The following is a 14,938-nucleotide window of genomic DNA, read 5'->3' on the forward strand; positions in this document are numbered from 1 at the left end:
ACATCCATCAAGATTTGTTATTACTGTCTACTGATAGCGTCTTCCTGAATTTGGCGCAGCATTTCTGTTGACCATTGTCGTCATCTGATAAGCGCTTTTCGATCTGCTTATGGGTCTATCCAATTTTAAATCCCCCACGGAAGTCAGTGTTTTGGGATAAACTGGCGGGTTGGTAAACATTTGGAGAGAAAGTATACGAATTTATAACATGCTAAGCTTTATTTTCCAAGTGAATCACCAACAATCCGGATGGACCACATAGAACCGCAAACGAACACTTAATAACATTAGGATTTACATAGCTTCTTTACACAAAGCAAACCAAAACTAGTGGGATTTATAGGATTAATCTGTTTTCAATTTTTGAGACATGATGACAAGTTAGTTATCCTTGGGAAATGGGCTTCGGAAAACGGATGATCGCAGATAGAGGTTAATGTTAATGAAAGTTAGGTAGTAATGATGAGTAATATTCATGGGTGGGTCAAAAAACTTTGGTTTTTTCTTAGCTCCCTACTCTGGTTCATAGATGTTGATCAAGGAAGTGATTCTCTATAACTATTTGCTACAACCAGAGCAGGATTGCAGGGATTTTACGTATACAGATTCTTGTACGATGTACTCGGGGGATACCTTCTTCTTTACCTTAAGACGTATAAATAAGTCGTATGTAATAAAAACTAACTTAACCGATAAACGCATGTCAGTGTGGGCCGGAGACGGTATGGCTAATTGGGTGGTCTAGCTACCATCCCCGGTGAACCTGCGGCGCAGCCAGCCGGGCACATAACCCCGCACCGCCTCGCCCAGCTGCCTGTAGATGATGAGACCCAGAATGGGCAGGACCAGGCGTGCGTCCTTGAACAAGTACACATAGCAGGCGACCAGGAAGAGGACCAGGTCCGTGCAGTAGCTAAGAGCCGAGCGAACCTTCTCGTGCGCCTGCTCCTCCGACTGGAGAATGGCCAGAGTGGCTGCTTTCTGCAGCAAGTCCCTGTCGGCGGCGGAGAGGACCAAGGATGTCTGCTGACTGCCCTCTACGTCCGCAATCGCACGTCTGGTGAGTGAGGCGTCACGTGATCGAGTGCTCGAAGGAACCCTTCGCCTGATCACCCTTTTCACCTTCACCAAGCGCGTCCGGCCCCTGGCATCCGGACGAGCCTCCACCATCTCGCTCATGACGCTCTCAGTCTCAGATTCGTTCTTGTTCTTCGATTTGGGTGGCGGCACCACCAGCACAGTGGGGTACTCCGGTTCCTCATCCTGTTGTGATTTCGGTGACTCGTGCTCCTGGTCAGATTCTGGCTTTTCGGGCGATCGGTGGAATGCCAGACTGCTGGCTGCATCCCGGACATGGACAAGTTGCTCCCGCTCCGAGATGGAGAGCCGTCTCTCCCTGACCACTGGAGGAGCCAGAAACAGGTCTTCACTGCCACCGGTGACACGTCTCTTCTTCAGTTCCTCCGCATGGGTGAGCATGTCCTCCTCGTCGGTTTCCGCTGCTGCCTTAGCAGCCGCTCGCTTCAGTTCATCCCGGTCCAGGTATAGAGGCGTATGGTATTTGTGGGAACTACCCACCTCCTTCACCAAATCGCTGTAGTGATCCACTGCTGCATGGGCCTCCTCCTGCATGAGGCGCTCCTCCTCCTTGCGACGCAGTTCTTCCTCCTCCTTAGCTTTTCTCTTGACTTCCAAGTCCGCGGCAATGGCAGCAGCATTGGTCCTTTCCAATGGATTGGATATCTCCTCGTTGGCCTCTGTGTTCTTTTCGGTGGCTGATCTCTTGTCGCGGCTGAAAAAGGACTGGATACCCTTAGCCAGGTCCATTTTAAGGGTGCTTGGATTGCTAGTTGCTACAGTTGCAGTTGGAGGCACTATGATAATCGGTGCTTGGCTGGCAAAACTACTCGGCAAGGGACTAACAGCTTGCTCCACATGCTCATTAGAGGATCTCTTAAGGATCGGCTTGGGCACAAAATCTGGACTCGGCAGAGGCACTGGTCGGTTGAGCACAACGGCAGCCTGCTCCGGAGTGGGGGCCCTGTATGGTGTAAAGGTTCCAGCACCCATGGTACGTGGATGATAGGTCTCCAGATCCCGAGGACTGGGCGATCGGGTGCGGGCCAGCAGTTCCATCTTGAACTTCTCGATGGAGTCCTGCTCCGAGGATGCAGTGCTCTCTGTGTAATCCGAACCAAGGTCGTTGCTGGACTGCTGCTGCAGTTTCTTTTGCGGCGGATACTCAACGTCCACATCCTCATCATAATCCAGATCCATATCCTCGCTATCATCAGCCGTGCTCGCAGTTAAGTGTTCCTCCTCTCCATCTTCATGTTCTTCTTCCGCTTCCGGCTCCCGAAGATCCTTTCGCGTCTCAAAGGGCAATTGTCCAGTGGTGTGGATACGTGTCAGGTTACCCATCTCGTTGACGTTCTCCCTGGAGTCCCATTTGCGGGAAATGGATACCACATCGGCCGATTGACGACGCATCTCGCTTCTTCTTTCGAAAGACAAGCGTTCAGCCTCCGATATGGAACCCAGACGCTTGCGGAGATTAGCAGGCGTTTGGTGGGGAACCGGAGTGAGTTTGTCCCGCGACGTCTTGCGGGACTTGGAAGCCTGCTCGAGTTCCACTGCCTCGTAGAACCTGGCCATGGCCCTTTCATACAAGAGTTCCGTGGAGCTAACAGAGCGACGCAGTGGGAAGGTTGTGTGCAAGTTTGTAAACTCTAGGAAGGCCAGATCCGGCGCAGAAATCGAAATGGGTGGTGGCTGGATGGCGTCCTCCAGGTCCAGCTCAAAGGAATCTTGTCCTGGGGAAGAGAATTATGGGATGGGCTTAGTTACAATATGAGGTGATTTAGTGGGTAATCCTTAGCTTGTAAATCCTTATCACAGAAAACTTACTGGCCTTATCCTTGACCTTGCTATTCTTGTCGAAGACGACCAACATGAACTCATTGCTGGTGTGAACGTCGTCGTGTTTGTCGGCTGACCTGGAGAAGCGCCTTGCGTTGGACTGGGACTTTGGAGTTGGTTCTGGAGACGGACTGCGCTCTGGTACTGGAGGTTCCTCCTCCTGGGGCGTTGGTGGAGCACTTATTTCGATAGTGGGCAGCTTCTCGCCAATTACAGCTGACACACCGGAAGCCACTGCCAACGCCAGAGTAGGCACATTTTTGGCCGGGCTTAGGGCTTGTCCAGAGAATCGTCTTACATTCTGGTTGACTCCCAGTTGAACGGGCTCCGCACTCCTCAACAGAGCTGGGGTAACCTTTATAGGTTCCGGTGGCGTGGGACTCTTGCGAAGAGGCGGTGGTTGCCTCTTGTTGGGTGGACTTAAGCTCCTATTCTGGTTGGGTGATGCCTTATCCGGTTTTTCCTTGGGCGGAGTGGGCAATGGCTGTGGTTTTGGCTGCACTGGTGACCTATCTTTAGGGGCTCCAGAGGGCTTAGGATTGAAGAGTTTTAAGGGAGAGGTAGCTGGTGTCCTGGGTGCCTTGGGTGATGGTACAGACTTGTCCAGCGGTGCCAGTGTAGTGGTAACCAGGGTCAGGTTGAGCTTTGGATTGGAACTATCTATCGTGGGCTTATTAACCAAATCGGCGCTACTTAGCGAAGGACTTTTGCGCACGTCCATCTTTAGAGCATGATCCGAAGTTCCGTAGGACATTTCGTGGGTCAGTTGCTCGTTGTCTATGAGCTGAGGCTTCGGTTTCCGCTTCGCACTGGGCGACTGCTTGGGTGACATGCCCGTGGAGGCATCTGCTTGAGGCCGTGGAGGAGATAAAGTCTTCCTGCGCGGTGGCACCTGCATCCCTCCAGCTCCTGCCTTGGGCTTGTCCTTCTCATCTCCGGCTATCCTTGTGGCTGATTTTGGTTTGGTGATTCCCCGCTTTGGATCCGGGATGAAGAGCAGCTCCGATTCGCCCGACGGTTCGCTCAGGCCATATGGATTCTCCGCCTTCACCCGAAATTTGTACTCGGAACCCTCTATCAGATCGTGAAGTGTGGTGTTCAGTGCCCGAGTGGTGGCCGCCTTCAGCCAGACGTTCCAGCCCACTCGGAAATATTCAACTATGTAGTTGCCAATCTTACAGCCTCCGTCGTCGAGTGGAGCCGTCCAGGAAAGAGTGGCCGACTTGCCAAAGGACATATTCAGTTTGGGAGTACCCGGTGGATTGGGCCTGGCTGTCACTGTAACCAAAAAGGAGGTACTGTCCTCACCCAATCGATTCCAAGCCTTCACCATATACTCGCCGCGATCTTCTCGAAGTACATTGTCGATCTTGAGTAGCGAGTTCTTCTCCGTGTTGGAGACCTGCAATGGGAGGCGAGTTATTTATGTAGTGGCTAAAAAGATGACCCACCTCAAAGCGTCCACCTGGAGCGATGACCTCGCCCTCATGGAGCCACGTAATAGCGGGCGGTGGCTGTCCAGCCACGCCCACTTTGAGGCGCAACACTTCATCCGCCTCAACAATCAGTCCATCCTCGTAGGTGCGGGGTAATCGGATCTTGGGAGGAGCCTGCACCATCAACCTTGCCTTGGTAATCACATGTCCCGCTCGGTTGGTGGCCGTGCATTTTATCTCGCCCTCGTCGGTCAGTGCCACTTGGTGGATCACCAGGACACTGGCCTCGTTGTCGTTGACGATCTTGGTGCGGCGACTGCTGAAGATCTCGTAGCCGTCCTTAAACCAGTTGATCTCCGGCGGCGGTTCGCCAAGAATGCGGACGCGGAACTCGATACGCTCGTCTTCCACGGCATTCGTGTCCACCAGTTCGTCGATGAACCGGGGCACGGTTATGGCATTTCGCTGCAGCGTCACCGTCAGCGGATCGGATAGCTCGCTGGCATCGGATCGCCCCACAATGTTCTCGGCAAAGCAACGAAACTGGTAACGCCATCCCGGCTCCAGTCCACTGATGCACACATCGCAGCGGTCCACGGGAGTGGGCGTGGCTCTTACCCAGTGGGGTGACCCCATGCGCCGGTGCTCCACCGTATAGCCAGTGATGGGTGAACCTCCATCGTGGAGTGGCCGATCCCAGCGCAGGTTCACCACGTCCGGTTGCTGCTCCGGCAGTGCCACAGGCGTCAGGATGGGTCGGCCAGGCGGAGAGGGTCGCTCTGATTGGGGAACAAATAAATTGAAATGTACTATTTAATCTAAAAATCTCATATGATGCGGGAAAAGATAAACTTTGATCGAAATAGGGGAATATTTTATTTTTAATTAAGAAAACCTAAGATATATAAGTAGTATAGTTTTAGAGAAACAATTTCGATACACAAAGATTGCATTGCTAAGATATTCCTGTCCCAGTTCCATACTGTAGCCCTTAAATGGCCTTAGAAATTATGCACCTACGAAAGATTCTATCTCAGCATAATGATTCTTCCGCTTTTCAAACGACAACATTACTTTGACGTTGCGAGATTTTGGGGCCAAACAGACGAACACGGCAACCACTGAGTGTGCGAGTGGCTAAAAATAGACCCATTTCTAGCGCTCCCACCAGACAGACAGCTATGTGGGGCCTCCTCTAATATCTTGAAATTCGGGTAGGAATACGTACTGGGACCGGGATACTGATGGGATATGGAGTTACTACTTTTCTACTTGCCTGCGGACTTCCAGTGGACATTCTTTTTGGGGCGACCGCCTTGTGGATTCGTGTGCAGCTTTCCCGGCTGATTTCCCATTTTGAGATATTTAGATATTTAACCTATTTGCAATATTTTCCTTGCCTATACAGAGGATCTATATATAGACAGTCGGAATTAACTTAACTTAACCCGTCGTTTTCGAATCGCCAATAACAACACTTTGCACTCCAACTATTTCCACTTCAGGTCGGTTAGTTTCTAGTAAAGTAACTTTCGTAGCGTTTGTAGGCTTTTGTTTGCAAGCGTTGCCATTTTTGCGGCGCGTTAAATAATCCGTTCCGATCGGTTCGTCAGCCCAGCATCCTCCTCCTCATCCACCGATCCACGAAAGCTTTCTGCTCTCTTTCAGATTTGAATTCTGATGGGCTCGACAGCAGCTATCGACATCGGTAGGAGCTGCAATCGGTTAGCAAGTGACCTAGCTTCCTTCTGGCTACTTTTCAAGAATTTAGTTTGACCGATAACCCTTAATTAACCCACACAAAACTAGCCGCTTGCATTGTAAAATAAGTCTCAGTAGCAATGCATGCCATCAACGATATTACCAATTCATTTGATAAACGTCAAAAGAGCATTATTCTATGTCAATTAACCATCTCTGTGCATTTGTGGGATTTAGCTACTTTCTAGCTAGGTACAAGTTAAGCTACTTGTCGCAAAGTTCCATCGCTAGACCTCTCCACCGCATTCGATAGTTGGCAGCAGTAGCGAAGTGTCATCACCGGCACAAATTATGCTTTTTTTCCAACAGTCCAGTCTTCCCAAAAATATTTCTCTAATTTTTTAGAGTGCTGCCTTGTAGTGTTCCTTGTTCCCTAGTTTGTTAAGGCCAATTTAATCCGCGAAGTGCTCTCCAACGTATTTTAGTGTTGTTACAACTGTGATCTTACGACTTGCCTGCATGTGCAATGTGAAAATGCCCCGTCCTTGGCATAAATTTCGGGAGGCTGTTGTTGGACTTCACTTGTTGGAAAAATAGAAACTATCTCGCCTAGCATAGCAATTTGGTGGAGCCGCAGCTGTTCCTTTGCGGCAGGTGCAGCGATACGAACTCACACACTCATACATACCTGCACTTACCTATTCCGCCCGTCCGTCCAATAACAATAACAACACAAACAATGGCTGGCACTGCGACCGCGACGCCAATGGAAATTGATGAGTTTGTTAATTCGTCCATAATTTCTTGGGTGAGTAGAGTACTGCGGGCGTTACGGATAAACATGCTCGATATTTGCATCGCCAGTGGGCCTATGTGCTTGGCATAAATAATTCAAGTGTTCGATTGCCAATCGCTCGCATATGGAAAAGGCGAAATCAACAACAAAGTCGTGAGAACAACCTGCTTACAAACACACACGCACACAGCTGGGGTCAACGAAATAGAATCGTACGTTACAGGGAAACTCCAAAAAGCGAATAATTATAGATATCCAAAGCATTAGCTTAGTTAAATTGATTCCGTTACGACGAAAGCAGGTGTATTGTATATGAAATCTCTTTAATTTATAATCATATCAAACATATGTATCAACTCCACTTCGAGCTCTTATTTTTTTGACTGTTTGTCGCCAAAGAACCAAGGTCATTGTAACTTGCTCAAGACTGCTAGCGGTACAATGAGAACGGAGGAGAAGCGTAATGAGCTCTTGTCCAGCTAATAAACATATTCACGCTCGCTTTGTCGGATTCCGTATCTAAAACTGGTATTTTCTTCCTTTACAGCTGGAATCATGTCTGCCACGTGCCGAGCTTCTCGCCGGATACACCTCCCTGCTGGATGGCCACATAATCCACAGCGTCTGGCTGCAAATCGACCCCGAGCCGCAGAATAATCCCAGCGAATTGACCGATCTTAACGGGAAATCTCTCAGCATCGCGAGGGCCAAGAACTTCGAGTGCGTTGTGAGGAATCTAAAGTCTTTCTTTGAGGAGGAGCTTGGGCAAACCATACTGGTCCTACCCGATGCCTTCACCTTGGGTCATCATCCGGAGAGTAAGAACGGGCTCGAACAGATGAAGACCTTGCTGACCCTGTTGCTCGGCGCAGCTGTGCAATGTCCCAACAAGGAGCTGTTTATTGCTCGCATCAAGGAGCTGGACTTGGAAACGCAGCACGCTATTGTGGGACTGATCAAACAGGTGACCGACAGCCATAGTTTGGTGCTTACCGAGGACTCCTTGGAGAGACTTACGCCGCAGAGCATGTACACGCACATTCTGCGCCTGACCAAGGAGCGGGACGTCATGTATCTCAAGTGGATCGATTTGGCGTGCGTGGAGAGCGAAATGGCAGCCAGCGAAAATTTGGTGGAATGTGGGCAAGGTGTCAGCGTTACACGTTCCCCTTCAAACGGAACTGCCACCTCGACACCTTCATCTTCTTCCAATTCGGAAAGCAATCACCTTGCCGTAGAATGTGCCGATCTGCGTTCGAAGAACCGCAAGCTGCGTCAGGAACTGTAAGATAAGCTATTATTTACTAACCCAATAATTATTCAAACTCCTTTAACTTTCTTTAAGCGAGGAAAAGTCCGAGAATCTTTTGGAGCTACGTGAGGAGTTGGATGACAAGAAGGCTCGCTTTGACAAGCTGCGCCAGGAAAGCCAAGAATGGTTTACGGAGGCCAAGCGGGCATCTGCATATCGTGACGAGGTAGACATCCTCCGGGAAAGGGCTGAAAGAGCTGATCGCCTGGAGGTGGAAGTTCAGAAGTACCGCGAGAAACTCGGAGACTCCGACTTTTATAAATCCCGCGTTGAGGAACTGCGGGAGGACAACCGTGTGCTGCTTGAATCCAAGTATATTAGCCAAACAAAATACCAATAAATGTTTTCTAACCTATACCCTTTCACCTTCTCAGGGAAATGCTGGAGGAGCAGTTGCAGCGTTACCGAAAAAGGTCTGAGCATGCCATCTCTCTGGAATCCGAGATTATTAAATACAAACAGAAGCTCAACGACATGGCTCTCGAACGGGACGTAGATCGCTCCAAGCTAGAGGAGTTGCTGGAGGAGAACGCGCAACTGCAACTGGTAGCCAGGAATCTCAACTCGACGATGGATTTGGATAAATCCTTTTCCGAAAACGAAGACGATTGCAACTCAGGCGACAATAGTCTTTCGGAACAGCTAACGAACAATGCTCAGACCCGTGCACTCAAGCTCGAGCTGGAGAACCGTCGTTTGACCGCCGCTCTGGAACAGTTAAAAGAAAGTAGCTTCCACGAATCCACCAGCAAGATGCTTGAACTGGAGAAGGAGAAGAAAAAGCTGTCTCTAAAAATTGAACAGATGCAAGAAAACATCCATCGTCTGACTCAGCAGAATGTCGAACTGGAAGGGGTCTTTAAAAATGCCCTGGAAGAGAACAAAAAGTTACAGGATGCGGTGGATAATCGCCAAAAGAGCTACGATCGACAGAGCATGGAACGCGAGGCTGACCGTCAAAAGCTTTCTGATGCCGAGCAGCATGTCGAAACCCTAAACAAAGAAAAGCAACGTATTCAAACCCTTAACGAAAGCATTCAGCGAAGAGCCGACGATCTTGAACGGTTGGCGGAGAGCAAGACAAAGGAACTAGAGCAATACTTGGAAAAATCAAGGCAATACGAGCTTACTAAGCAGAAGCTCTATGAGATCGAAGCAAAGGTCTCCACGTACGAGCGCGAAAACGCTAGCCTGCTTAAGGAAGTGTCCAAACTCAAAGAGGGTAGCGAGGAAAAGTCTGTGCAGCTGGACGACAGTATTAATCGGCTCGATGTACAGAGCAAAGAACTACAAAAGCTGGGCAAAGCACTTGAAGATTCGGAGCAAGTGCATCAAAAGCTTGTGGAACTTGAGAAGCAAAACCAAGAGCTAGCTTCACAGCGCATCATTGATCAAGAGATGATAAGCACTCTTCGAAACGACTTGGTCACTGGTACTCTAGTAACGAAGAAAGTGCGAAACAACTTGGAGAAACTAGGACTGGCGGACGAAGAGCCCGGTGAGCTCAATGTGGAGCATGTGGTGGAGAAGTTGGTGCGCAACCCGGAGACTTTTAAAACAGTTCGCGAGATAATGCTAAACGTGACCCGAGAGCAGCTGGAGGAGGAGGACCGAGAAGGTGGCGTCAAATCCGACATGTGTGTGCTATGCCACCGTCAGGAGATCTTTACGGTGGAAAAGAACATTGAACTCGCGGCTACTCCAGCTCCTGCACCAGCTCAACCATCTTCGCAGGAACTTCGCTTCGAACACAAGTTACGTCTAAGTCCAGCACGAGAATCAGCAGAGCTGACCCGTATTAAGGATTCCAACACTCAGCTTCAGACGGAGAATGCTCGTCTTAGCGTGGACGTGGCTGCTCTGGGCTCGCAAATAACTTCGCTGAACACGCAGCATGTAGCCCTACAGCTGGCCAACTCCCAGTTGGCTGCCGAAAAAGATACGCTGCTCAAAGAAATCGATTCACTGCAGCAGGAGCACAAACATGCTTTGCAGGATCAGGTAACGTTGCAATGCCTGCATGATCAACTCTCCGCGGAGTACGAGTCCCTGAATAAGGACAAGGAGCAGCTAAAGGCTGCAGTGCGGGATTTGCGTCAGGAGCTGCGAGATACCCGTGAACAGCAGTCTGCATTGGAGCAACGCATTGAGGAGTTGACCATTCAGAACAACAACATGAAAACATGCAGCGAGGATCTGTCAATCCTGCGTACGGAGCACTCCAAACTGACAGACGACTTCCGCAATCTTTTCGCCACCAGCGATCGCTTCAAGAACGAATACAAAAACATCCAGGAGCAGTACAAGATGGTACGCATGGAGCACTCCAGCCTGAAGTTACAAAACACAGAACTCTCCGGCGAGCTAAATGCCAAGAGCGATCAGGTCCGTTGCCTACAGATGGAGTATAGCAAGGTTCAACAGCGTTGTGAGGTGGGTTAAAAAGTTCCAAGATAATATCCTATTCTATTAATATTCTTTTTGCATGCAGATGTTAATACAAAACAATGCTGAACTGGACTCGGAGCGCAAGGCTCTGATGGACAACGTGTCCCAATTGCTCTCGCAATATCAGGAACTTTTGGCCATATCTCTGGAGGACAAAAAGCACTTCCATGAGGAGGAGAAGAACTACACCGAACGGGTGCACAGCCTCAAGCGGCAGAAGGAAAAGCTGGAGGAGAAAATTATGGAGCATTACAAGAAGTCAGAGACCACAGTGCACAAGAAGTAAATAATATAACCATACAAAAATACATTTGTTATTAAAGCAATCACTTTAATTTCAGAAAACCATTTGCCAGCATGCTGGTTAGAAGAGTAAAGAAAGCTAGCTCGGATCTAATGAACAAGGTGCCCAGTCGAGTAAGTTTACTCACAACTAAATGTAAAGAAACTTAATAACATAAAAACGTTTTGTTTCAGAACCGTCGCTCTTGGGTAGATGACGCGCGTACCAATTCCCAGTTCGTGGTCGGTTCCGAGTCAGGCGGCAATGAGTCGGATAATAGCAATGAGGAGCCACTGTCCATTGCCTCCGACACGCACCTGCTCCAGAGGAATGTCCCGCTCCGCCAGAGTCTGCAGCGGTAAGCCATTTAGTTGGGATGGAAATGGATGTTTTGTTATATTTTTGGGTTCACGGTATTTGTTCTTTTTACATGTATTATACACAACTCGACACTCGCACCAAACAAACACTGTACATTATGTCGGAGTAGGGATTTGCTGGATAACTCGATCCAACGCGGCGGCCCCGTGCGCAGTAGCCTGCAGGCTCAGAAACGTACGGATTTGAATAACTCACGTAGAAATAGCGTGCACGGGTATGCGCTTTTGATGTTTAACATTCATTCTACCCCATTAAAACTTGCCAATTGAAAAGGATCGGAGTCTGTTCCGGGGATTCAAGTGGCCACTGTCAATCCTCATTCCTTCTTTCCCTCTGCACAATGCGTATCTCCCTTCGTTGTCGCTCCCCACCTGTGTTTTATAAACTTGCATTCAACCAGTTGCTGATAAATCATTTACTTCGCAGCAGTCTTGAAGCGCCAGACGTGACGGGGAGCAGTCTGACTCTCGGGACGGCCGGCTCCAGACGCACCGTTTATCTTATCGATGAGCACCAGAAGCTTCCCGATGGCTCCACTCCCGGCGCCGCACAGTCACAGTCTGTTGGCGGCAGTGGCTCCGTCAGCGCCGCAACTCCTACATCCGCAGAACCTCAGACGCCTCAGAAGAGTACGGAAAACAATGCCCCGGTGGGCCCAGCCACGTTTCTCATGTACAACCGGATAAACACCACGATCGGGGGAGCCTCGAACAGCGGGGACCAGAGCCCTCTGCTGCAGGCCAGCGGCAGCACCTCGGGAACGACCATGCAGGATGACAAGTCGGCAAGGAAGCGGACCGAAGACAAGAGCAATAGCATCTGGTATGAGTACGGCTGCGTCTAGAACATTCGAACAGTATACGTCCACAACATGAACTCGAACATAATGCATTTGCTGACGAAGTATTATTTCGTTTTAGAAATTAACGAATTTATTTTTAAACGCATTAGAACATCGATGTTGCCTTAAGCAAGTTACATATGTAAGTGTAAAGTGCTGCTTAAACCGCTATGATTTGCCTTAAGAAATGTTTTACAATTAGACTATGTACTATACAATATTTTGTACCTATTTATGCAATCTAAAAACTCCAGAAGACTACGCGACTACTATGCGAACATATAACTATCCAGTATACACCCCTATATACACAAAACTATAATGTAATATGTTAAATATTAGCTGTACCGGCCTCAATGTACGTCCTAAGCGAAAGGCTTTCCATTTCGCTGATTAGACAAGATATATATTTATATCCGTTCATTTGGTGTTTTGTTAACTCGACTCGAATCTATGTATTCCTAGATATGTTGTAAACCACACTCGAACTCTGCTATCAGCTAACAAACGCGCCTTCAATTTGTGAATATATTTTTATAAATTACTTGTAGCCTTGTACTATTTATTGACGCAAAGCCTAACACCGCAATAAAGCTAAGCAAACATACAGAAAATATCTCACTTTTTCGGCAAGTCTCTAAAGATAACCAAACATACATATAAGGTGCTTCGTTTGTCCCCAGTATTTTAGAATGAAAGGCGACTGGAGACAAAAAAGATGTGGCTAAAGGCGCTTGTTCTACTGGTAACTACTACAAACTGTGCGCACTTCCGTCTAATAATCACTTTTTAATAAACTCAAGCTTACGATCCGATATTTGGCGGCCACGTGCAATGTGTGTCAAAGTGCCAGCAATGTCGCTTGTCACAGTGAAACCACTTTTTCCATCTGCTATGACGGTCTGTAAATGGTCTTTAAAAACAAGGGCATTGTGTGACAACGTTTTAATTTCCAGGAGTGCCATCGTATGATCTCTTGCCATGTCCTAAGGATTTTTATTGCACGGATGGCTTTTACACTTGCTATCAAAATGCTGATCCAGTTTGCAAAACAGAAGAGGACACTTCCACCACCGAGATCCAGACAAGTACAACCACTTCCAGCCCCACTACCACGACAACCACTGAAGTCCCAACTACCACTGCTATCCCCACTACCACAACAACCACTGAGATCCCGACTACTGAAGCTCCGTGGGATGCCGACGATATCTGTCAGCAATACACTAAAAACACCTTTTTCGAAAACGTAGATGATCCCACCTGCACCACGTGAATACCCTACAGCTGAAAATGGATTTCGATGCTAGACTTAAGAGTACACTTTTCAGTTTTATAACCTGTACAGTTGATGACGACGGAACCCATTCGACAAAGGTCACTTCATGCAAGGCTAATCAGTATTTTAGTACCAGCTTGAAGGCTTGTACCGCCACAAAGCCCGATGGATGCGTGGAGGCGACAACCACTGTGGCCACCACAACCCCAACCACCACCACCGTGGCCACAACAGCGGCGAGTACCACCACAGCAGAACCCTGGAGTGCGGAGAAAACCTGCCTGACTGTCACTAGGACCACTTTGTTTCAAAACCAAGACGATCCCACCTGCACCACGTAAGTAGACAACGAATTTCCAGGGAACAACTCACATAAACGATTCTTCTAGGTATCTATTTTGTTATTTTATCAATGGATCGGCAACAGCTTTGATAAGGAACTGTAAGACCAACCAATATTTTGATGCTTCCTTGAAAGCCTGCGGCGAAGATAAACCGGATTATTGCACCTAATTCAGACCGTTTAACAGCAGTAATCGATCATTATCAGATTTATTGAAACCAATAAAATATCAGTATAAAACAATCATATGATACCATTTTCTAAAATTGGCAAGATAGGCGGGGGAACAGGCCACTCCAGTAACTATTTAAGAGCCAGGCGGAGCTCTGATGCTTCACAAAGCGAAAGGCAATGGGTTAAGCTAATCATGTGGCTGCGTATAATGTTTATACTGGTGAGGTCTTTAAAAATATATTTTACCTGTGCTAATCAAATATATGTATGTATATATTTCAGTTGCTGGCTCATTGCCTCTCGGCTTTGCCAGCTCCAGAGTTTGACGACCAGAACTCCAAGACTTGGAGTGCGGAAGAAGCCTGCAGTGAAGTTACAATCACCACCCTAATGGAAAACCAGGCTGATCCAACTTGTAGAACGTAGGTGAAGTCTATGGCGTAAAATAACCAAAATTATACTAACAGCTACCACCACATTACCAGCTACGTTTATTGTTACGTGGTAAATGGATCAGTTTATTCGTTGATTAGGAGCTGCAAAAGCAACCAGTACTTTGATCACAATTTGAAAATGTGCAGGTCTGAAGTTCCAGCTGAATGTTCTGCAGAGGCACCAACCAACTAAATCCCACCACATCTTCCATGCCACTTTGAACTTCTGCAGCGCCAATAAGCCAGATTATTGTATCTGAATTTCTTGGAACCCAAAGCTTATAAATGTTTCATATCTTGATGCCAATAAAAACTAATTAAAAATGATAGCATTTTTCAAGATAAGCACTTGATGCGTTTTCAATGCTTTCGGTAGGAAGTGGCATATATGGTTTTCAGCGAATGGATTCATTTCTGCATAATCAAAACACCCGGATTATAGTTCTTGACAACACCCAGAGTTTACCCAGAAATTTGCACATATCTGAGAAGTCCATAAACGAAGTACATACGAGTACGAGAACGGGTGACAAAACAAATTAATAAACCTACGCAATAAACATTAAATACATTCTACATTGCCAAAGCGTT

The 14,938-nt window shown here is 47.9% G+C and overlaps 4 protein-coding genes across 9 annotated transcripts; 3 read left to right on the plus strand and 1 right to left on the minus strand.

The window, feature by feature from the left end:
- Window positions 1-194: 194 nt before the first annotated feature.
- Window positions 195-6,006, minus strand: LOC6610578 (titin homolog). The gene is made up of 4 exons (XM_032718361.1): window positions 5,632-6,006; window positions 4,371-5,134; window positions 2,908-4,321; window positions 195-2,813 (listed from the first exon to the last, which is right to left on the minus strand). Exons 1-4 carry the CDS (start codon window positions 5,708-5,710, stop codon window positions 742-744), a joined length of 4,329 nt encoding a protein of 1,442 aa, XP_032574252.1. The 5' UTR covers window positions 5,711-6,006; the 3' UTR covers window positions 195-741.
- A 370-nt stretch (window positions 6,007-6,376) lies between these two features.
- On the plus strand, window positions 6,377-12,661 carry LOC6610579 (girdin). Of its 5 annotated transcripts, none has more exons than XM_032717705.1 (9): window positions 6,377-6,864; window positions 7,400-8,136; window positions 8,198-8,476; window positions 8,539-10,597; window positions 10,656-10,894; window positions 10,954-11,029; window positions 11,090-11,253; window positions 11,386-11,450; window positions 11,703-11,825. In XM_032717705.1, exons 1-9 carry the CDS (start codon window positions 6,796-6,798, stop codon window positions 11,723-11,725), a joined length of 3,711 nt encoding a protein of 1,236 aa, XP_032573596.1. In that variant the 5' UTR covers window positions 6,377-6,795; the 3' UTR covers window positions 11,726-11,825. The 5 variants fall into 5 exon arrangements, with proteins under 5 accessions (XP_032573596.1, XP_032573597.1, XP_002035152.1 ...); XM_032717706.1 differs by having other exon boundaries at window positions 11,706-11,825; XM_002035116.2 differs by having other exon boundaries at window positions 6,378-6,864; window positions 11,386-11,490; window positions 11,703-12,661.
- Window positions 12,662-12,746: 85 nt separating this feature from the next.
- LOC6610580 (integumentary mucin C.1) lies at window positions 12,747-13,985 on the plus strand. 2 transcript variants are annotated; one of them, XM_002035117.2, is made up of 5 exons: window positions 12,747-12,862; window positions 12,921-13,017; window positions 13,074-13,389; window positions 13,449-13,733; window positions 13,786-13,985. In XM_002035117.2, the coding sequence occupies exons 1-5, from the start codon at window positions 12,836-12,838 to the stop codon at window positions 13,907-13,909; spliced, it is 849 nt and encodes a 282-aa protein (XP_002035153.2). In that variant the 5' UTR covers window positions 12,747-12,835; the 3' UTR covers window positions 13,910-13,985. The 2 variants fall into 2 exon arrangements, with proteins under 2 accessions (XP_002035153.2, XP_032573604.1); XM_032717713.1 differs by lacking the exon at window positions 13,449-13,733.
- LOC6610581 lies at window positions 13,982-14,869 on the plus strand. The gene is made up of 3 exons (XM_002035118.2): window positions 13,982-14,133; window positions 14,196-14,335; window positions 14,399-14,869. The coding sequence occupies exons 1-3, from the start codon at window positions 13,987-13,989 to the stop codon at window positions 14,538-14,540; spliced, it is 429 nt and encodes a 142-aa protein (XP_002035154.2). The 5' UTR covers window positions 13,982-13,986; the 3' UTR covers window positions 14,541-14,869.
- Window positions 14,870-14,938: the final 69 nt, after the last annotated feature.

Source organism: Drosophila sechellia, chromosome 3L (genome assembly GCF_004382195.2).
Source record: "Drosophila sechellia strain sech25 chromosome 3L, ASM438219v1, whole genome shotgun sequence".
NCBI lineage: Eukaryota > Metazoa > Arthropoda > Insecta > Diptera > Drosophilidae > Drosophila > Drosophila sechellia.